This window comes from Aptenodytes patagonicus, chromosome 2, assembly GCF_965638725.1.
Source record: "Aptenodytes patagonicus chromosome 2, bAptPat1.pri.cur, whole genome shotgun sequence".
NCBI lineage: Eukaryota > Metazoa > Chordata > Aves > Sphenisciformes > Spheniscidae > Aptenodytes > Aptenodytes patagonicus.
This window is the reverse complement of record NC_134950.1, coordinates 72605756-72628839: the sequence shown is the minus strand read 5'-3', so window position 1 is coordinate 72628839 and position 23084 is coordinate 72605756. Positions and strand designations below refer to the sequence as shown.

Here is a 23084-nt window from a genome sequence, read left to right as displayed (position 1 = left end):
CAGTTTCTTAGATACTTCAAATATTTCAAATACACCCTGTGTAGGGGTTTGAGGATCGATTCTGGCCAATCCGGCATGAGGACTGCAGTCACCCTCACAGAAAGGCATCAACCTTCATAGTATAAATATACGCATGGTACCTCGGGAAAAAGCTCTGTGCGCCCAACAGTACATACACCAGCAATGTATCCTTTGAGCTTTGAGTATCCTCCAAACACCATTATGTATCTATGATCCCAAAATAAAACTCATAGCCACAGACTTGCAGAAATTGCATTATCATCATTCCTTCTAAATCTCTCAAGTAAATCTTTCCTATTTGGCAAAGATCATGCTTGGTAATTGCTGAAACCAGGTAAGCTTTGAGTACTTACAAGACTAATCAGAGCTTAAGCAAGGGAGGGTGAAAGTTTGATAACTCTTTGGGCAACCCCTGCATCCCTAGGAGTATCTCACACTTCCGGCTATAAATCTTTGAAACTATAAAACATTTGCAGACATCTTCAGACCCACGAGAAGGGTATACAGAGGACGTGGCCATTGAACGCTATTGTAGAGCAAAAGTAAAAGTTTTGCTATCCTTACTATAACAGCTTAAGAAAATGCATGTGGAAATCATAGCAATATGTAATTGTACCTACAAATTATTTCTTTCGCTTGCCTTTTTATCTCCATAGGAAGGCTTCCCTATGAAAGAGGAGAAAGTCTATCCACCTTGGGTACTGGCCATCTGTGTGCTGCTAGCTGTCCTTCCTTGTGTGTTTGTACCTCTGGTGGCACTCTTCCATCTGATCAAACGAATGCGCAGAAGCAAGGACCCAAGCTTTGTACCACCAGAAGTGTTTTCATGTCAGGGGGCTAATAGCAACTTCTCTCATCCAAAAGAATAAATACCCGTTGTATCTGCCTGTAAGTAAAAATAAGACAGCCTTTGTTAGACAGGATTAGGTGTAGTATGGTATCATCGAACCAACCTGGTTTATGCGGTTCATATGCTTACAGCCAATCACTAGCACTCTATAAACAGAGCTGCTATGTTTCCTTTATTTTCAACCAATTTCACAACAGCTATATTAATCTTGTCCCTCCTACATCCTGTCCTGAATCCTACATCCCGACCAAGTACCAGCCCCATTGCTTTAACCCTTTTCATGCCTTACCAACTTCATGTCTCTCTCCAGCCAGACTTTAAACCTGGAAAGCCTGCTAGTTATTGCACGTGTCCTCTGTCTTCCTTCACTTGTCTTCTAAATAAACAGTCTGCTCCTGAGGATCAGCAACATAAAAATTGAAACACAAGCACCTACAGTTTCATTCACTGACCCCCTCTGAGAGATGTAGAATGGAAGCTCTTGAAGAGCAAGGACTCCTCTTGTCCACTACACTCTACTTTTTGTAAATCCCTATACGCATTTAAATAGCAGTTATTTTATGATTATTTCATATCCTCAAGCATTGCGAAGAGCAAAAATAAAGCATGAGCAGTTAGAAGAACGTATATTAAGTAAATCTGAGTAATTAATTTTGCACAAATCTCTTAACCTAGCAGATTCCAGAATTTATTGTAGTGGAAAATACTGTGAAAACAAATGTCCCAAATTTTTTCCCCTTAATTTCTCATACTGAACAGAGTAACTGAATACTGTAATAAAAGTGCAGATGCATGGAAGCCTCTCAGTGAGCTGCAACCTTACATGACATGACAATGAAGTTAATCTTTACTTAAAAACAGGTTTTCCTATACTTGCCTGCAGATCCTGTCCACTCTGCAGTGATGGGAGATGAGGATTCCTTTTGCCAAGATACTTGAGCAACCAGCAGCCTCTGAGAAAATATAGGGAAAGTATGTGAGGATAAGGTATGACAAAGCCTTTAGGCTGAGTAATTAAGAGTCAAGGAAAGGAGAGGAAGATTAAGGAAAACGGAAGCAATTTCCGTATTTAGCCTTGTGATAGGCTACGCACTAGTAGGGCTTCATAATGGGTAACAGGGATTTGGCCACACAGTGAAGATGAATGAGACCAACTCAAACTCTGCAGAGGAAAGGCAGTTACCTGACTCCTTGAAAGGGGCACAAGGGGAACTGCAAGCCTGGGAGGGAGGAGGGAATGATTTTTATCTTGCTGCTTAAGGAAAGAGCAGGGAAAGAGAGAGAAATTTTTTTTTTTTTTTTTAGACTTTTCTTTTTTAGGTTTAGTATCCCCCTCACATAGCTGCTGCTGCAACCTCCTGTCCTGCAACTAGCCTGGACAGTAACTCTTGTGGAGCAGTGACGGTACTAGAAACGGCTGCATCCAGTCTGTCACACCAGATCCACCAGAGGATCAAAAGCACACCGTGCCTCTGCCTGCTGGAAGGAAATGCATGGGTAAACTGTCTGTGTGCACAGCAGTTGCCAGGCCAGAGCCTCCTGGTCCTTCCACTATGTGGGATGAGTAGTATCACCCACAAAACAGTTAAGTGTCTGGGCTCCACATGTTTTTATTTCCAAGAGCCATGGACTTGGTCAATGGTCTGCGTGACGGTGTCCAGCAGTTCCCCATGGTAGCCTCCCAACAGTCCCAGCCCTCAAGTCAATAGAGAGACAGCATGGAAACAGCTTCTGATAGCAGAAACCTCACAAGTCACAAAGGTCCAAGCAAACTTCTTGATGTTCTGCCGCTGTGCACTGTAAAGGCTGTTGACAATGACATGGAAGATTTCAATTGCCACTCTGCCTGTTGCAAATTAAATTTGAAAGGTTATGAGTAAAAAAGGCTTCCATAAAGAATGAATAATCAAAAAACCCAATATAATTGCAATTTTGAGCATATATTCATATAAAAGCTGTAAATACATAAATAAGAATTTTTAATTAACTAAAGCGTACGCTCTATATTCACATCTCTGACTACAGATAGCTAGATGTTCGTTAAAATCATATATACAGAGTATATGCAGCAGGTTTAAGTATTTGGTCAGAGACCTGTTCTTAAAGAAAACACATCCAGCTAATACAGACACAAGCTGAGAAAAGAGTTAAACTACATATACAAGACTTTCAAGTCTATAAATCTATCTCGAGTCACTGTCATGGCACTCACAGACTTCTTGACTTTTGAGCTGCCCCTTCCCATTCACCAGAAGGGAGACGTCGTGGGTCACCAGACATGCAGTTCAGCCTGGGACGGGACTCAGGAGGAAGACAATTTTCAGCTCCAGTAACTACAACTCACGGCAGGCAAATGCACTAGCTGAAGTTACCGTTTAGCCAAAGTAGGCATGTAGAAAACGTGTTGAGCAACTCTTGCAGAAACATTGCTTTTCTGTTCTCAGTGCACTTCTGATGTGACCTCTACTAAAATTCCTGTGTAAGAACTGCAACCTTATTCCAGTAAAATTAGTGCTTGAATCTTCCCCTTCCTATTCGTATGAAGCACAGCATCTTATAAGTACTTTTTTCTCTTGAATAGCATGATTGACTTTGTTACTTGAGTAAGCACGTGCACGCAAACATGAAACAATCTGTGTCGAAGTCTTACATACCAAGCACTTTCTACTTCTGCTCACTCTCCTCCCAATCTTTTATCTGCATATCCCGTCAGATCTTCTTTGCTATAATACTCTGCTGTGAACTCATACTGTTCTGACAGACAAGACTTTTCTAGAAATGTCTAGGCTGTAAGGACAGCCTGGATTTTTTGGGGGTAGAGCTGTAAAGGACACACACAGAGGCATGGTGATGTTCAGCCTTAAGCAGAATCCATAGCCCTAAGACAAGGAGCTCAAGTACCTATTAGAGGAAGAAGCCTCAGAAGGAGCATTGCAACAACACTATAAATAAGGAAGCATCCAAATTACCATAAAACAATAAATAGAGAAAAGCTGCAGAGAGAAAAGTGTATTCCTTCTGGAACACAGGCAGTTCCCTACATTGCAAAGTTTGAGATCTACCTCAAATTGAGGTTCACAGTCCATAATCCTCTCCCAAAAGGAAGCAGTGGGGAGAAGGATGTGTTTGATGGACGCGTGCAGATGCTAGGATTTCCTCTAGAGGGGCTTCTGTCCAATTCCTCCCTTCCAGCCCTGCACAGAGACACAAAAAACAATTTTCAGCCCTATCACTCTTCCTCCCCATATGAAGCCTCCAGCACTGACTTGCAGGGTGGTTTGCAACACTTGCAACATAGATTGCACAGCGCAGTTACAGAGTGGCTTAGCTCTCAAACTCTCTACTTACCTTCTCCTAAATACTGAGACAATCTTAACCTTCCCCCCAACCCTCAAATCTTTTGCAATTTTCCCAGCTTTCCAATGATGGTTGAAAATCCACATTACAGGTTCAGAATGCTCCTAATCTAATTCTTTTATTTCCAGATTCAAGTTATTCATTCCTGTCAACAGTTGCTGTTTAACGTACTACCTTGCTACCAATTAAGTAGAAAATATTTTACCACCATAATATATCGCACTATTTCTTTTAGAACAGTTCCTTACAGAAGTAGCCTTATGGAATATTTCTAACTTCCCAACAGCATAAACATCTCATTTTAGAGCATTAAATCTATGTCATTGCTATGGTTAATCTATTCCTTACACATATGCTCACAGCATTTTTTTCCAGGTGTCATAAGCCGCAGCAGCAAGGAAGTACAAGTTTCCAGTACAGACTGCCAGCTCTTCTTTAAATTTCCAAATTCTCCATTTGCTAAAACACATACCAGTTTCAGCCTTATTTTCACTTGCCTTCTTGAATGGAAGATATTTTGAGATGAGATAGTCTTCTCTTGTGATTTCTGCATTGTATTTGCATCTGTTTAGAAATAGCCCTCAGAAACAGCAGTTAGTGTTTAAAACGGACGACTCAGCAAGTAGTTATGGGGAAAAGCAAACGTCGGCTCGGACAATTGCAAGCATTACACTTTATGCATTTTTACAAAAGTACACCTTCAACTGAGGCTACATTGGCAGTTTTTATTATCACGGTATCCACTGTGATACAGAGCGGAAACGGGCTAATCCAACCGTCAAGGAAGTTCACATTTCCTGCATTGTCCATGTTAGAGCCATGTTAGAAACCACATAAAGAAGCAGTGACGCTGGAAACAGGGCCTGTTGTTCTGAGCCTTAAGGTGGGAACAGCTCCATCCTTTTCTGTAAGGGACCTTGCTGAAAGACATTAAAAACTGCTGCCTTTAACATTAAAACACAAAATAAAACAAGGTATGTCTCAGCACACATGGAGAAGTCTAAGTTCAAAGGCTTAGAAGCAAATCTATCCATAACTACCGTGTTCTTGGATGGGAGCAGAGAGGTTTTCTTCTAGTCCTCCCAAGCCCACCTGTCTGCAATGCTTTCTGAAACACTGACTGGTTCAGCACAGTTCTTGCTCTAGTTTTCTACCCCAGTTATCCAGGACACTTTTTTGATCACCCTGGAAGTTTGCCTTGGGACAGCTGTTCACCGCAGAAAGGCTCCCTACTCTTCCCAAGGGCCCATCCTCCCCGTATGGATTTGTGCTGTCGGATCCTGGCTCATGAGGTATCCTTTCAGGCTACCCAACCCCTATTCTAGACCATTCTTTCAAAACAGACATGCTCGTTGGCTCTCAGGAAATTATTAGGCTCCTCTGCCTCATCCTTCTCTGAAGGTTCATGCAGAACACCAGGACAAAGCAAGCATGCATTCATCCGTACTGCTGCCCACCAGCACAGCCTTCAACAGGACACACAAAAGGCACAGGGCCTCTGCAGTAAGGGGTAAAGAGTCAAAATTTGTATCACTCACAGTTACTACAGCAGGAGAGGGGAAGAGAAGCAGATAGGAAGGAATGCACGGATGAAGAAAGTCCGGGTAAGGAGTGAACGGCCACAGATAGGAACAGCTCCAGCTGAAGAGTGGGAAGTTCTCCAAGTGCTCAAGTCTCATCCCTGCCGAGGCCCTCGTTGGAGCATCTCGCTGCCTCTTCCTGCCACATGATCCAATAAAATAAAGCTTCCTGCACCACCAGGCCTCTCTTACGCAATGGTTTGCGTAAGATATCCATGATAGCGTTTCCCCACACCAGTATCGCTGCAGAACATTGAGGGGGATGGGGGGTTTAAAATGTTTGAGCTGCTGGCTAAGGAACAACTGAGCTGTCCTTCATCTGTTCTCTACTCTAGTAGGAGCAATTGTTCTATGGCTTTTTGTTTAAATTTTATTTGTAACTGTGCCGCTTCATAGCGAAAACCAAAAAAACCACCCAACTGTATAAATGACACTCTGTACGTTTGAGTTTGAATGGAGCTGTGGTGTTAATGGACAGACTGCAATACTGCATATCAGCTTCTAGGAGCTGTGTTACTGATCCCTGTGTGGTGGGGACACACATCTACTGAGTAACATTGCCCACACAGGTCTCTCTCCAGCAACATGTTCTCCATCTACGTCAATAAAACCTCCCAGCAGCTGCTATTTAGCCTATAACAGACAGAAAAATCCTAATAAAATAGTTCTACATTAGACCAATGCAAATTCAACACACAAGCCTGTAAGAGAAAAAAAAAACATATGGGCAGGTTTATCAGAGCAGCCACAGGGCAAAATTCAGCCCTGCACCACACACAAGCACCAGGCTGTGCTGGTTTTGGCTGGGGTAGAGTTAATTTTCTTCATAGTAGCCAGTATGGGGCTGTGTTTTGGGTTTGTGCTGGAAACAGTGTTGATAACACAGGGATGTTTTCGTTACTGCTGAGCAGTGCTTGCACAGAGTCAAGGCCTTTTCTGCTTCTCACCCCACCCCACCAGCGAGTAGGCTGGGGGGGGGCACAAGAAGTTGGGAGGGGGCACAGCCGGGACAGCTGACCCCAGCTGACCAAAGGGACATTCCATACCATGTGACGTCATGCTCAGCATATAAAGCTGGGGGAAGAAGAAGGAAGGGGGGGACATTCGGAGTGATGGCGTTTGTCTTCCCAAGTAACCGTTAGGCATGATGGAGCCCTGCTTTCCTGGAGATGGCTGAACACCTGCCTGCCTATGGGAAGGAGTGAATGAATTCCTTGGTTTGCTTTGCTTGTGCACGGCTTTTGCTTTACCTATTAAACTGCCTTTATCTCCACCCACGAGTTTTCTCACTTTTACTCTTCTGATTCTCTCCCCCATCCCACCAGGGGGGAGTGAGCGAGCAGCTGTGTGGGGCTTAGTTGCTGGCTGGAGTTAAACCACGACACAGGGCTAGACAGTAGCCTCAGTAACATTATAGAGCCAAAGCTAAGCCTAAATAAAGAACAGGAAATGCAGATAGAAGAGTAATTTACTCAGTATATTATTTAATAGAACTTTTGTTTTGTAGGTATAAAGGTACCACCATCATTCTCTATCACCAAGTGTTCAAAATATATAAAACATATGTTAAATATACCCAGCTTTGGCACTGAAATTTTGGCATGCATTAGTTGTGCTCTCTAAAGCATAAAATCTCCAACTTGTACATCTTGCTAGGTAGTGCCATGAAACGCATTTGCCCTGCCCAAGTTACTGTCTTTCAGGACATAACCCAGCTGGGTGGGATGTTGAAGATTACTATAAAATAAAGGTACTGGAGACAAGCATGCATATTACAATTAACCAGACATTTTATTATAAAATAGTCTGCAACACAGAGAAGCAAAGAACATGCTGAAGAAACAACATGCTGAAACAAGAAAGTAGATCTGTTTGTACGGAACATAGTTTAATGATGCCTTCATTGAGAAGACGGGAATTACTGAAGGAAACCAAGTCAATTACTTCAAATAGCCTGTAAACTTACAGGCAAACACAAACAAGAAGGTATTAACCAAATTGTTTGCTCTTTTTAAGTCCTTGTGTGGTATCTGAGAAACAAACACGGAAATCCTCTGAGTAAAGTTGCTTTCAGTCCACTCTACCAAAATAAACTACAGAGAAAAGTCATCTAAAGACACAGCATTTATTTTCAAACCCGGAAAAATTATGAAATAAACCTCAGTCAGTTAGTCCAGGATAGCTTTGAAATCTTGACAAAGAGACGGTTCTGTCACTGTCTTCAGTAGTGCCATAGTATCCTTTGGGATCTTCCTGAATAGCTGCATCTTACCTACCAAAATATCAGAAACAATTCGTTACTACTGCAAGTAACTAACAATTCTGTTTTAGGGAAAATGCTAATAAAGTAATAAAATCAATACTAGCTGAATCCAATTAAAAAGTTGGAACACCTGGAATATGGGGATAAAAAAGCTATAATAGAATATGCTACTATTCTACTGCCCTTAAATCTGGCTAATAAATAAAAAGGTTAAAAATCATGTCAAAATATTAACAAACTAAGAAAACCAAGGAGCAAATTCCTCCTACTATGTCCTTGTAACACTTCTGTGCTTGGATTTAAGAATTTTAAAAGTTTTTTGAAAAGTATAAGACCATTTATTCAATAACTATATCCACCAAAAAAGGCCTTCTATCAAAGCATAGTTACTTTGAAAGACCTTATTTTAAACAATGCTAAGGACAAGGGACAGGTCCTTACCTGGTTGCTAATGTTTACCTACAGTGGGAAGGTATTCCCAAACTGTTTCTTTTCCCCTCTACTTTCAGATGTGACTCCAAAGTACCCTATGCTTGGAACTGACATATACAAAAAGATTAAAAAAAAAAAAATCACGTGGAAAATGCACCTTTTGCTATAACACTGGCAACAGCAATTCGCCCTGCTGTGTTTCCTTGTAAGAGAAGAGAGACTAACTGGAAAGCCACCCTTAAGGTGGAAAATTTTGTAGACTAAACAAGGCTCTTAATCAGGAATTAAATTTTTATAAGAGGACATAGCAGTTTTGAAACACAGAAGGCCATTGAGTCTATCGTCAACAGAATTATAGAGAATAAAAAGGACTTTTTAAAGATTAGGAAGAACGTGTAAAATCCTAGCAACAGTTTAAGTCTGTTACCTAAACAGTTGGCAAAATTGTCAATGGTGCAGAAAGGCAGAAGGGTTCAATAAACATTTGTTCTGTATTTGGAAAGGAGACAGATGATGTATTTATATCTTATCATGATAAGGAAAAACTCTTGCACTGGTAATAATAGGAGGCATGTTAAACAGTAACTATGTTTTAAATACTTAACTCTGAAGAATGACAACTCGTACTGAGAAGCCCCTGATCTTGGTATGTAACATGTTTTGGAATAGTGGGAAGAAACTCCTCCCCAAAACCTATGAGCTTGATATCGATTCCCGTGGAGAGTAACGGAAAGGCATGTGCAGGGACACAAGAGAAAAAAAACCCTAAGTTTATATCAATTCCTATCAACAACATGATCTTACAGGGATAATAGGTTTTATATAGCCGATACAAACTCCAAAATAACAACAAAAAGCATAGTTGTTAAGTCAACACAGGTGCTATTACCAGCCTTGGTTATCTCTGTGCTACAGATTGCTGTGCCATAGAGAGATACTGAGCTAACTTTACAGGAACACACCTGAGAACCAGTGACTTCTCTGTCACAGCTACTCTGACATCCACACATGCTACCTGATTTCCAGAAGTAAGACAGAACTTAAAATACAGTGTTTAAAATTAGCTCCAGTATCTCTACATAATGCTCAGCTCTGTGGTAACCTTCTCTACAGCATGATGTTCTGATTACAATAACATTACCCAGGAAAAAGTCTGATGCAGGACAAACAAAACTAACTTGTAAGACAGAATAGAAAACTATCTATCAATGTCTCTTTAAATGGATTTTAGTGGGTTCCTGCAGGATCAGAAGACTTAGTATCTTACTAAATTTGGAAGAAAATACAAATATAAACACCACGTACAATCAATCAGGTGACTGAAAAATAGCCTTTATCTATGATCAGAGATCTTGGAGACATGGAGATAATGATGCACGTTCACACCAAGGGTATGCATATGACTCATCGCTACAGATCACAAGACGTCTTTGTACAGCTTTACAGTACCAGCACACTGATGCCTCACCTTCCCTCCTGCTCAGCCTCTAGGTGGTGCATCTGGTGCCTTCTCAGTTCCTTTTCAAAAACAGTTTGAAATTATTTTTAAAACCTCAACCAACTCTTAAAGGAAGGAGAAAGGCAGATGGGAAGTAATTATACATGCAGTCAAAGCACCTCTCAAAATTACAGTCACTGGTAAGTATTCAAGTTGCCTGACAAGCTGACCCCAAACAGCTACTCTCCTGCCAAATTACCTAGTAGATGTTTTGGGGGCTTTTCATAAAAATGGCAACTACAGAAGTGCTCCACCAAGTATTGTATCAACCCTTGCAGCACAGGTGGAACAGGGCTAGTGGAAGTACAGGTAAGACTTCAGGGGTCTATAAGCAAATGGAGATATCTCAGAGATGGTATTCGAGTTACTTGGGCCCCAGTGATCTGCTGACCAACCACAGCAAAAGCTTCCATCTTAAAAGTTTCAAAGTAAAAACAAGTCAGAGCCTGCTAATTGTTTAGACAGCCATTAAGCAAAAATCTCCGAACCCTTGATCTTTCAGCAGTGTACCTGAAGTCTCAAATACTTCCAGAAGAAACTGGGCCTTGTAGATAAAAAGGGAGTTGTCTTGACATTATGGATGTGAAGAACGGATTCTGCCTCAGAGAAGATTTATGAAAGAATAGCTGGAAATTACTCTTCAAGAGAACGTCACCACTAATTTTCTACTTGCCTTTGGACTTTCCCTGCTCCACCCCCACAATACTCAGCAAGTACAACATTAATAGTTCTCCCCAGGAATTTAGGAAGCAAGTTTATTCCATTTGCTGTAAGGGCAATTCTCACTGCCAGAGAAGCCAACTGATAGATGGTCAGCTTTCCCTTCTTGGGTTAGAAACTGTGCATACAGAGTTAGGCCTGGACCACACGCAATTTTCTGGTCAGTATTGTGGTTAGGCAAGGGGCTGTATAGGTTCAGCAGAAGGAACCTAACGACAATCATTACTCAAACTAGGAAAATTCCACCTCTACTTCCCAGCCCATCTTCCCTGGTATCTGTGGTGATGCGATTCTGTGAACAGCAGAGACCACTTTTATGGCAGATGCACACACCCATGGAAGACGAGATTCTGCTGAACAATAGAGCTGCCTGGGGCTGTACCTCCACGCTGAGTGTACTGTCAGATTCAATAGCAAAGCATGCTCAGAGAAGGATGGGGGAGCTTTGGCTTGGATTGTGGTCTGCCAGTCAAAGATCCCAAGAGCAAAACCTTCAGCATTAGAGATGAAAAGTCAGATGTGCTCTATATGGATCTTAGAGAAGTGACACAGCTCCCAGAGAAGCTATTATCCTACTGGGTGTGACTACTGCATTCTCTGCTCAGTTCTTCAGTTTCTGTCCTCTCCAACTGAAGCAAGCAGGCATCCCTTCCCTTCCCAGAGGTAGGCCTGCTTCCCCTGGTACTCCTAGAAGGGCTGAACAGAACTGGCTTCTCAGCAGCAGTGATCAGACATGGTGCCTCTGGTTTTGGTGTCAGTAAGTAACTCGGAGAAGGAGCTTCTCTGGGAGAGGCTGCTGGAGTTCTGCTCCATACAGAAAGTCCACAGCTGTCAGGAACGCGCCTGGTGCAATCCCAACCATCGGTTTGTTTCCTGTAAATGTTTAAGTGTCTTCTTTGATGCATTCACACTGCACCACCAAAAATCAGACTGTTTGCACTCAGGCGTTGCTGCAAGCCCTTGATATGGGAAGGAAATGCTTACTTCCAAAAGCAGAACTGCTCTCTTTTTGGGGCACTGGGCCTTAGCACAGGTATCAAGGGAAGCTTGCAACACATTTCAAATCAAATAGGGGTTATTCTGGAACCAAACTGAAGAATTTCTCGGTATTGTATAATAAAACCGCCCAAGTAATGACTCATTCAAAATGTGAATTACAGAGTCAGTGTTGAAAGTCTGGCCTTCACTGCAGCTAAATTCAACAGTACTGATCGCTTCAGAAAAACCTCCTGCTGTTCACTTTTAATATCTTAGAACTGAGAATTCCAGTATTTCTGTAGCTAGTCTGGGAACAGACCGCACAACTGTCAAAGAGACAGGTCCCCAGAGGCCAGGTATGCAGACAGCTTCTTTCACTGAGTGGAAGAGTCAGAGATTTGCCAACACCACTCAACTCTATTACAATATAGCATATGCAGCGCAGCAAGTGCTTCTGTTTCAAAGTGACCCCGGTAACACTTTTTTGGTAAGAGCTTACACTGTGGGAGAAACTTATTTAGTTGCCAGTTAATCTACAGTTTTAAAAGTAGAAAACTGAGCATTCATATTTCATTTAGTTAAACCTGCTGAGAATGCTTATATGATTAACCCAATCTTATGAAGCTTTCTGAACTGTACAAACTTACTGACTGCCAAGTATAAATAGCTGTCCCTTAAGAACAAGGCTCTAGAACATGCAGAGCTGAAAAACATACCATTTTAATTTGCCTACTTACACTTAGTAAATTTGATTAAAATCAGAGTTGTGGTTTAACCCAGCAGGCAGCTAAACACCACACAGCCATTCACCCCCCACCAGTGGGATGGGGGAGAGAACTGGGAGAGGGGAAAAAAAAAAAAAAGTAAAATTTGTGGGTTGAGATAAAGACAGTTTACTAGAACAGAACAGACAGTTTAATAGAACAGAAAAGGAAGGGAAAATAGTAATAATAACAATAATAATAATAAAAGAATATACAAAACAAGTGATGCACAATGCAGTTGCTCACCACCTGCTGACCGATGCCCAGCCAGTCCCCGAGCAGCGGTCACCACCCCCCGGCCAGCTTTCCCCCAGTTTATGTACTGAGCATGATGTCACATGGTATGGAATACTCCTTTGGCCAGTTTGGGTCAGCTGTCCTGGCTGTGCCCCCTCCCAGCTGCTTGTGCATCCCCATCCCCATGTGAAGCTGAAAAGTCCTTGACTAGTGTAAGCACTACGTGGCAACAACTAAAACATCGGTGTCTTATCAACATTGTTCTCATCCTAAATCCAAAACACAGCACTGTACCAGCTACTAGGAAGGAAATTAACTCTATCCCTGCTGGAACCAGGACAATCAGAAAGCTCGTTAATGTACATTTTAGAACAACACTTTATGATAAGAAAAGTTAAAAAAATCCATTCGATTCCATGTTTTATTACAGTTAACCATATTTCAAACTGTAAAAATAATCGAATACTTACAGATTTTTAGGGGCTTAAGCAGGCATTTGTAAACAACTTTGTGGTTTGCCAGTTTGACAGTGAAGGCATGGTAGCAGAGCCATTCTGCTGCCTCAGAAGGGAACATGCCAGAGGCACCTTTGTTACCTAAAGCAACCCCTACAGACAAAACAGAAAAATAATGTCACTGAAAATGATAAGCATTAAGAAGTATGTCTGATCTCTCCTCTCTTTCTATAAAATCACTCCAGGATTTTTTACTAAAAACCTATGTAGTCAATGAAGTCTCCTATGTCAGCAGAGGACTAAAAACTTTAGGTTTTTTTTTAGTTTTTTAAACTGAAACATTTTAGTATCTTCAGGAAATTGAGTTTAAGAAAAAAAATGCACTGTGATTCCTATCACGCAATCCGTGTTTTTCATTCTTGATCTTTATCTCAAAATGACATGATCTGACTGCACATTCAAGATCGTTTATTTGTCTAAAAAAAAACCAAACCCAAACACGCTACTTCATTGCCATTAACATACTATACCTGCGTTTTTTGCTTTCAGGATAGCATAGCAGCATGATGCTGTCTCTGAGATGATCCTTAGGAAGAAATAAGGATTGTTTCTAACTTGCTGGTTGAATGGAAGTTGGAGAACACAGGCGTGGAACCTGTTCACAAAACCAGCCTATTTAATCACAAGTCATTTGCAATTTCAAGTGAAACTATGATTACATACCTGAGGCACTCGCTATACAACATTGAAAAGCACCCAACAGTCTTTAGCTGTATCAACACTGTTAGCATACAACACCTCTCCTATATATACACATCCCTGGAGTGTCAGACACATATGATGTTTGTTTGTAAATTCTGTGCTGAAGGAAGATCTTGAAGCCATCTGCCCTGGTAACAGAATTCTCTTCTGAGGACAATGACTGTCTTATGTGCAGGGAAAGTTAAACTTCATATCCTCACCAATTCCATATCACAGACCATGCAGCCAGAGAACACACCCACAAGAGAGAGTGCAAGAGGAAGAAAAAACAAAACAAAACACAATCCCACAACAAATTCTGTTTTTCAGGAAAACAGACCTCCAAATGACAGTGTTCCACTCTTTTGTCTACCTGGAAGCCAATTCCATGGAAATTACTTGTATTGTATGCTCCCTTACACCTCTGTTTGGACATATTTTTAAACTGCTGACTTTTTTTTTTTCTTTTTTTTTTTCTTCAGACTTTGGTATTATAATCCTGCTTATGCTGAATATAGTCAACAGTTACAATGCTGATTTTTAATTACTCAACAATGTATATACTTGTTTATTAAATTAACCCTGCATAAGCGTAACCACTTCAAGAAATTCTGAAGTTTTAAAGTATTTAAAGGATAAACATAATTACCACACTGCATCACAGAGGTCTGGCTGAATTAACCTGACATGCTGTTAGCATGGTGGACAGTTTTTTAAAGGTACTCTATCATAAAGACCTTTGTTAGAGTGTTACCATAAAAGCAAACAGAAGTAACTAAGTAATCATGTTCAACATCAGAGAAAAACCGTAAGTCACTCACAACACAAAAGTTTAAGAGTTTGACACATCAGTGCTGTACTACACAAGTCCAGCTACACTTCTTGGACGCAAGAATGATACAGGGTGAATGTGAACCAAGCTGAATTTAAGAACAAAACCAAAATGTCACTTCATAACAAGTATAAGCCTAGCCAAAGAGCAACACCTGATTTCTGTAAAGAGGAAAACATCTACTTTTTTTGCGTTAAAACAATAAATGAACAATTCCTTGGTGTCGCCAATCATTCAAAGTTTTTGATGCACAGAGATTAGTATTTTCCCCCCAACTCGCTTATCAGTTTTGATTTCTTTCCCTTTATCCTTGTTTAAAATATTCACTTCCTCTGCTGGTCAAGAACAGCTCACAAAAACCAACAAGATATTACCAGCTAAGGAGCAGGTAAGTCATTATCAGCAGCTAAGAAACTGCAATTAACTTGGTAGAATGAAACTTCACTTAAGGCAAAGTTATGCGGGTCAAAGTTCTATATAATTTTAATAGATACAAAGTTCTAAATATAAACTGGTTAATGAGTGATAAGGCTTCTCGTCATCCTCCTGCCACAAAACAGACTGCTTTTCTTGAGGTCAGCTGTCAATATCCAGAGAAAATTAAAATCCATTTAGTGAAGTGTCACTTAAACACGCACATCAATATAATCCTACGTCCTGAATCTAAAAATATTACATAAGAACAGTGTTGAAACAAGAATAACGTGACTTACTACTGACGTTTACCACTGCACATTTTTATTGCACACTTTTTCCTAATCCATAGCTCCTCCATGTGTCAAGGAAGAGTAATGAAATATTCAGATTTACTACAGAAGACAGTGACCTACCTGTAAGCCTGAAGTAAAAATATCTTGTAGATGTTAATGAAAACTGTTCTAAGGCTGTTGATCTAGAACAGAACAGAAACAGAGCTATAGGAATATTTTACTGTCACGATATGATTTGTTCAAGTTCAACAGCATAAGATGATTTAGAAATCTAGAAAAAAAAACATTTGATGCTAACTTCAAAGATTTCTATTATGTACTTAAGTAACAACATTGTGAAGGTTCAGTTCTGGAAGGTGCTGAGACCCCACATTTCAGTTGATGTCAACACTTCCAAGTTACGTGTATGACCTCTCAAAACCAACTCTTATGTTAGAACTCAAAGCATTTTTAATGCTCTTTATCACTAATCACAATATTTCCAAACATCCATTTCCATATTCCCACCTGTAAATCAAGAAATAAACAATGGCATTTCAGTTTGAGGACTGTAATCAATTTGTATTTCATGTTTTTCCCAGCTGTTCTACTTGAATTGAAGGAAAGACTTGATCTGATAGAAGTACAGGTATAACTAGAAAAAAAAAGAAAAAAGTAGTTAAACTCCATGAGCTAACAGACTAAATTAAATTCTGTAAAGTAAGCCTCATTTAACTTCTCATGTTACAGAGATTGCCTACTAATCAACGAGCCAGTAGCTAAAAGATTACTATAACTAAATTCAATTTAAAAACAGACTGGACATTGTGGCATTAAGGCTATTAGCTAAGGAATGACTTCAATACCTCAGGGCTGAATAATTCACCCTGCTAAAAATAAACAAACCAATAATCTTAAACACAAACTGGATGTATTTCTAAAACACATTGTCTAGCCAGATCATTATTAATGACTCCAGTGACAACCAGGTTATACTCTGTGATCCATGCAACGCAGGAGCATAGGCTGGAAGCCACCTCAGTTCACCCCGGTGTTCCAGTTACTTAAGTCAAGCTTATCAAAAGCAAGACAGCCCTTGTAACAACCACCCTCAGGATTCGGATTAGTGTCTCCCAGGCCAGTAGCACCAATGCCTTCATCAACATAAACCGTTTCTTTTAGAAACACAGCTAATGAATAAGTCTCTTTGGCTGTTGATTTTAGTCCTCTGTTTTTACAGAAAATCATGTCATGTAAATTCATTTCCTAAACTGACCAAGCTTTCCTGTTTTAGAAGACTACTGAAGAACTTCACCACACTGGTGATGGAAAACCTCCTCCTAATTTCCCCACTTAAGTGTATGCATGGGCTGTTTACACTAAATATGGTCAATATCACAGCAATATTATCCTTCAGTTTAAACAGTTCTTTCTTGTTTATCTTTAACAAATGTCTAATGCCATCTCTAGGAGTCGATGTAAAGGGTCTACAGAGCTTTCCAGTAGGATACATTGTCCCATCCTGAGTTCTATGCCACTTCAGACTGCTTTGTGTATATAGCCAAGGTTGCTAGTCTAAAGAGAGGTTACTTCTCCACTTCTACACTACCATCTGAAGTGTACCAGAGGGAACACCTCTGCTGTTGAAAGGATTACTAGTCCCTCTAGTCTATACAAAATTAATCCCAATCTGTAGTTCATGTAATACTTACTGCTTCTTCTAGGAAGGTAAAAAAAAAAAACCCACAACAATTTCAGAACAATAAATGTAGTTATATGATATCAGGTACAATACAGTGCATCATGGTGAAAGAAGCTGAACTGAGGTGATGGAATAAACTTTCTCAGAACCACGTAGCCACCATACAGTATATGACTTCTGGTCACTAGTGACCTGTGCCACATTCAGTAGTGTTAATGGTACGTACGTTCCACCAGGATGGAATGAAGAAAATAGCAGGCTGCACATCAGAATAAAATGTTTAAATTATGGTATAAGAAACAGAATTGTAAAATCTATTTTGCAGTTAATCCAACTGCACCATTCACAAGACACCCTTTTGTTTCTCACACTGCGTACAATATACTGTAAAGCCCACGCTGGAGTATACAAGTCTATTTACCTGGAGTAATCGCAGTAAACCTCAAGTGTCTGTATATCTAATAATAAACCACACCACGGGATCAAACGACAATCTGGCAGCTGTTTAAATTTGGAACATCCTGGGATATCATCAACAGGAAAATTCACGACTGTCTTATTGGGGTTTATTAAAAAGCCATACTCAGGAATACCTGTTGCTAGAGTCCTAAAACAGATATAAACAGTTAGCCTAACTCTCCCCACAAAAGCAAACAAAAAACCCCACCATGCTGCAAGACTCATATGATCTTGCATAAAAGGACAGAAACCAAAGGATAAAGGGAACCACGGCCAACTCTTTAGGTTAAGGAACACAGCTAGAAATAAAAAAAAAATGAAGATATTCGAGGTAAATAAATACATAAAATAAATAAATAAGCTTAAGGATGAGGATAATGCAGAAAAACTTTTACACATTAATGCAAATTAAGAACTTAAGCCATGAAACATTTGAGCCAAGCTGCATAAACCACACTCACAGAAACCAGTGAGATCAAAATCACCGGAAAAAGACAGATGAAGAGTTATTGTATTTGAAAGTTAACGAAAACAAGAAGAATCCACGTAACAGGAACCTCATTTATCTGATGAAAAGTTTTGAACTTTCTCCACAAAGTTTTCCCTAAGGATGTTTTCACTGCCAGAATGCCTGCTGATTACCTACTACACATTGGATCAGCAGCGTCATCTCATGGACAAGCAGCAGTTTGTCTTACTTGGCGATGTATTCATGTGCAGGCTTCATTCTTTTAAAGAGTGAGAGGAAGAGGTAGGTTCTTCTTGTTGGGGAGTAATAGTCATAATGCTGTCTCCTCAAAATTAATGTCTTGAGTCCCCCAGTTCTAATATTACATTAGAAAAAACTGTTACTACTCCATTTGTGGCAGAGAATGCATAGGATCTGTAAGCAGTTCTGGAAAACTTGCACAGAAGAGGCTACTTGTCTACAGAAATCAACACAGCTGGTGCAGAAATTGGTACCGAACAAAGGTGCTGATAACTTCAAAGGGCAAGTAGGAAAATATCTGCAATGCTACTGCAAGTGACATTATGTGGAAGAGATGTTATAGAGATTAGTAGCTTGAGGCATCCCCAGCCTCTTAGTTTGACTTAGAATTTCCACAACTGTAAATCTGCACGTCCCTAGAAATTTCCTTCTGTTCTGATAAGGAAGTGAGGACAAATGAAGTCTTCAAAGTACACTATCCACTATTTAGTACAATTTATACTTCAAACTGTACTTAACTGATTTCCCCATCACCTTTCAGGCTCACGACAGAGCTGCATCCTTCTGACTACCGAAAAGTGTGATGCAACTGACTGCATTGCAGATGCTAAGCTTTTCTTCAAGACTTCTCGTTTGGATACTTAGAACTGGCTTTGGCATCAGCAGAACTCTTCTTGGATACTGACTGTACATTCATATCCACGGTAACCAGGAATCTCTTTTGGGGCCCAATTTTAAAAAAAAGGTAGCTCTGAAGCACTTTAAAGAATTACCGTATGAAAACTTCTGTGTGAGCTGCATGCTGCCATGCTATCACTATCTTCAAATAGTCACCCCGGAATATTAATGACCAGAAAATTCTTAGCAATATTGGATCAGAGAAAAGTTGCATTTTTTCCCCAGGAACAGAAGGTAGCAGCACGCCTGCCCGATAAAAACATTTTAAAAATGTAACTAAGACATGTTAAAAATTTGAGGGCAATGGTCTTAAAAGACACCTGTCAGCTGCTTTGGTTAGTCTGCACTACTAATTGCTGCTAGAAGCTCCATCAAGGTCAGTAGCTAGGTCCCTAATTTAAACCTCAGCAGGAATCCCCCACCATCTGAGCTGCAACAGGTTGCTAGTTGGCCATCAAGAATGTACCTATTAGGATTCTTCCCAGGCACAGGCTACCGGCAAGGATTCCAAAACAGCCCTTGATTATTAACCCATAAAACAAATGTATCTATATGTACAAGCATGTATAAAGGAGATGAAAAAGAATGACCTAAAAGGTATTAATGCTTATTACTTTGAAGACTGTTTTTAATAGCATACCTTAGAAAAGTTCTTGCCTGCATTAAATGTGGCGTAACCAGCAAAAAGTCATCAATGAGACGTATTAGGACTCTGTAATCAAGAAGAAACTGATGTTAGATTTTTTGATATGTAATCCTTTCAAATTTTTGTCATATTCTTCAGAGCATTAATGTGCCCATTTCAATTCAGAAGAAGGTAGAGGCCAATATGATCTCCAAATCGAGTCTCATGAAGAAATTCTCAGCTCTGCTTCTTTCCTAAAAATAAATGAAAAAAAAATAAAAATAAGAAAGCAAAGGGGCTGGCTACATGAAACATGACAGGAATTTACAGCACACAAGCTACTCCACAGTAGCTTCTTGGATGCAGGGTTTTAAACTTTTCCAAGGGAGAATTTGCAGTATCTTAATCCACAAGACAAGGAAAGGAGGTGTAATACCAGGTACACAAGCAGATACCAGATTCCTGATGTGCTCTAATTCTGTATCTTCGTTTACCACGTAATAACTTGTTTGTGAAGCTATAACTTGAATGTAAAACAGACTACAGTCTACCACTGTAAAGGCTGGAATTTTCTTTTTCAACAGTCTTCAGGCCCCAAGCAAGCCCATATTTTTCTGATAAATCCTGCCTAGCAGATCATAGAGAGGAAGCTCTGGAGATGATCTTGTGTAGTCTCCCCTTCAAAGCAGGAGTACCGCCATCACTATGATCAGATCAGCTGCACCTTTGCCTAGCCAAGTCAATAGCCAGGTCATTTCTTTGACTTAAAGGCCAAATGAAACTATCAAAATCATTCAACAGACACGTAAGAAACATTCTAGAATCTGCTCTGTATGAAAACCGCTGTTACATAAAAAAAGTGCATTCCTCTGAATCAGCTTCATAATTTCAGTAAGTATAAACAACATCCTTTGAAAGCAAAAGACAGCTGTTTAGACTCATATCATCACAGCATCCTAAAGCCTATGAGAACTCCTCTACTACTTGTGTAGGGAAATGTTTAAAATTCTGAGACTTTCCATTACCTCGTGAGCCTCCCAAGAAGAGACACCAGACAGATGCGCTTTTCTGGAGTACCCCTACACACTTCTTAGTTTTCTTTTCTCTTTCTTAGGACAGAATCCACAGCACACAGGAGGGAGATATGTGAACCCAGACAAGCTTCAGGGGGCTCACCAATGTCTAGCTCTTGCCTGAAGACCCTAATCTGGGATTCAACTGGGGATCAGTTCATATGGAGGTAAAAGGGACCCCGAAGTTTTTATGGCTAATAAAGTGCTAGAGCTTTTACCAGGCTAGCTTTCTGTCACGCTCCTAAGAAGCAAGCACTAGCAGGGCACAAACACTTAGAAGATGTACCAAGAGCCACGTAGGGCTCCAAACAAGAACCAACATGCCTTGTAAAAAATCTGCAATAAAGCTGTGACCTTGATAAAATGTTAAGATTTACAGATGGTGAATTGGAAAGCCCTCACGCAGAAGCCTGGAGTATCAGAAAGCCTGTAACGAACATCCCATCTTGTTTGAGGACAAACGACCACAAATGTTGTGGGAACGAGTGTGGGAGAACCATAAACTTCTTACATGTACAAGAAGAGCTTGTCAGACTCTTTAAAGCATCCCTAAATACTATGCTCTTTTGTAAGAACACATCTGCCACCCACAGATCTGGGACAGCTTCTTTTCAGCACTTTTCTTCCCAATCTTATGTCAAACAGGGAAATTCCCCCACAAAACCACCACAGTGACATTGAAGCTGCAGAGATCTTTGTGCACCGCGTTTCCTAATGGAGAGTTAGGAATCCTTAAAATTCAAAATTTAATTTCAGAGAAAATGTCACACATCTACTACACTATATATATTAAAACCACATATATTATATATTATGCATTACTATAACAGAGCACAGAACAAAGCACCCCTACCCATCCTGCTGTACTCCACAGAGCAATTTATTTTCCATGTCTCCATAGCATAAGCTGCAAAGTAAGGTTGACAAAATGGAGCCCTGTGGAATTCCACAGCACTGTAAGTAGTACCTAGTAAAGAATTAAAAAAAAAAAATCAAAACAAGCAACAAGAAAATTGCAATAGCCATTAAACATTTAGTTTTTTTTTTTTTCAAGTATAACATATGTTTCAATCAGAAATACGCTACATGCTTGCTAGTTAGCCTTAAATTTGTTTGTCCTTTCCTCTAGGTATCTACATATGGCTCGAGTTTTAAGTTAAACAGTTCAAAAACCCACTAATACACATATTCCTTTCTTTTTAACAAACCCCAGCAGACAACTGTCATTAAATGAAAGGAATTTTATAACTGATCTCAAACCACAATGCTTCCTTCCTCCTTCAGCTGCAGAGCCACCCTTCATTTAAGCTTTGTAATTCTTTATGTTACATCTTACATAGCTTAAAAACAAGTGTTCTTGTATAAGAAACAAAGTGCACTGGACAAATCTTTCAAACTGTAATTTATTTATTTTTAATCATTATCCAAACAGCTCCTTGCAGGTGCCCACTAAAAATCGACAGGCTGAAGCTCATACTGTACATCTACGTCAGGAATTAAATTCAGGTGGATTTTGAGATGGAACACTTCCAACTTTTCTCAGGAACAGCAGACATCCACATTAAATTCAAATATAAATGTTCACCACTATCAAATCTTTCTAAGTTTTCTGAAAAAAAGCTCTTTCAACAGCGCAAATCAGAGTAAAAATGTTTAACTATGAAATAATTTAAATCAATAATTTAAACTGAGGTGTTTATTCTTCGTTTATACTTGCGCAGCATGATCTGGCCAAGGAAAGTGTTTTCTTGGGTTTTTGTTTTTGGGGGTTTTTTTTGTTTTGGTTTTGTTTTTTCCCCACAAATAAATATCACTTTAATTTTAGGGACATTTCTGATGGCTTAGCCCAACACAGCATGCAATCTGGTTTTATACATCCCAGCTATACTGTAAATCACATTTACTTCCTCATTTAACTGCTCAGGCATGAAACTATCTTACTTCTAATTAGGAAAAACCACTACATCCTGTGAAATGCTAACCCTTATTATTTGTAATTATACTCAACCTCTCCCCCGCCCCCCCGCTTGAAAAGCTCACTGAAGCTGCCAGTTGTCATTCTGCAAAAGAGTAAATCTTGATTTGTTTCTCATGGCTTCAAAGAATTCATATAGACACAGCCGGGGGAGGTTCATTAATACTTCCCCTAACTTGTTACTTGTATAAAGCCAGTAAGACCACACACAGTAATAGTAATGTACTACATCTAGATATGCTACTAAAGACAGAGTTCCCCATTACCTTGTTGATTTTTCTGTGCTGGCAGAAACAGAATGAGTATGCCTCACAAAACCCAACACTCCTTTGAAGTAGTGAGATACTATATTATAATGTCCATTTTACCACTACTACATGAATGGCTTAGTGAAGCTGAAGAGAATGAAACTAAGCAACTGGACACCAGAGCCACATACTACATTC

At 39.9% G+C, this 23084-nt stretch overlaps 2 protein-coding genes across 3 annotated transcripts in view; one reads left to right on the top strand and one right to left on the bottom strand.

The window, feature by feature from the left end:
• Positions 1-5033, top strand: part of SLC6A18 (solute carrier family 6 member 18) — a 40554-nt gene extending 35521 nt beyond the window's left edge. The window contains exons 12-13 of one of the 2 annotated variants that reach the window (XM_076330202.1): positions 678-909; positions 4604-5033. In XM_076330202.1, coding sequence (XP_076186317.1) covers positions 678-890 — 213 coding nt within the window. In that variant the 3' untranslated portion in view covers positions 891-909; positions 4604-5033. Of the gene's footprint in view, positions 1-677; positions 1658-4603 lie in introns of those variants that run through there. The other variant, XM_076330201.1, reaches the window with a different exon arrangement.
• Positions 5034-7580: 2547 nt separating this feature from the next.
• TERT (telomerase reverse transcriptase) overlaps positions 7581-23084 on the bottom strand; it is a 35801-nt gene continuing 20297 nt past the window's right edge. Inside the window, exons 9-16 of the mRNA XM_076330200.1 lie at positions 21517-21630; positions 19606-19677; positions 17541-17726; positions 15946-16072; positions 15559-15620; positions 13686-13810; positions 13171-13308; positions 7581-8080 (exon numbers count right to left, since the gene is read on the bottom strand). Coding sequence (XP_076186315.1) covers positions 7977-8080; positions 13171-13308; positions 13686-13810; positions 15559-15620; positions 15946-16072; positions 17541-17726; positions 19606-19677; positions 21517-21630 — 928 coding nt within the window. The 3' untranslated portion in view covers positions 7581-7976. The remainder of the gene's footprint in view (positions 8081-13170; positions 13309-13685; positions 13811-15558; positions 15621-15945; positions 16073-17540; positions 17727-19605; positions 19678-21516; positions 21631-23084) is intronic.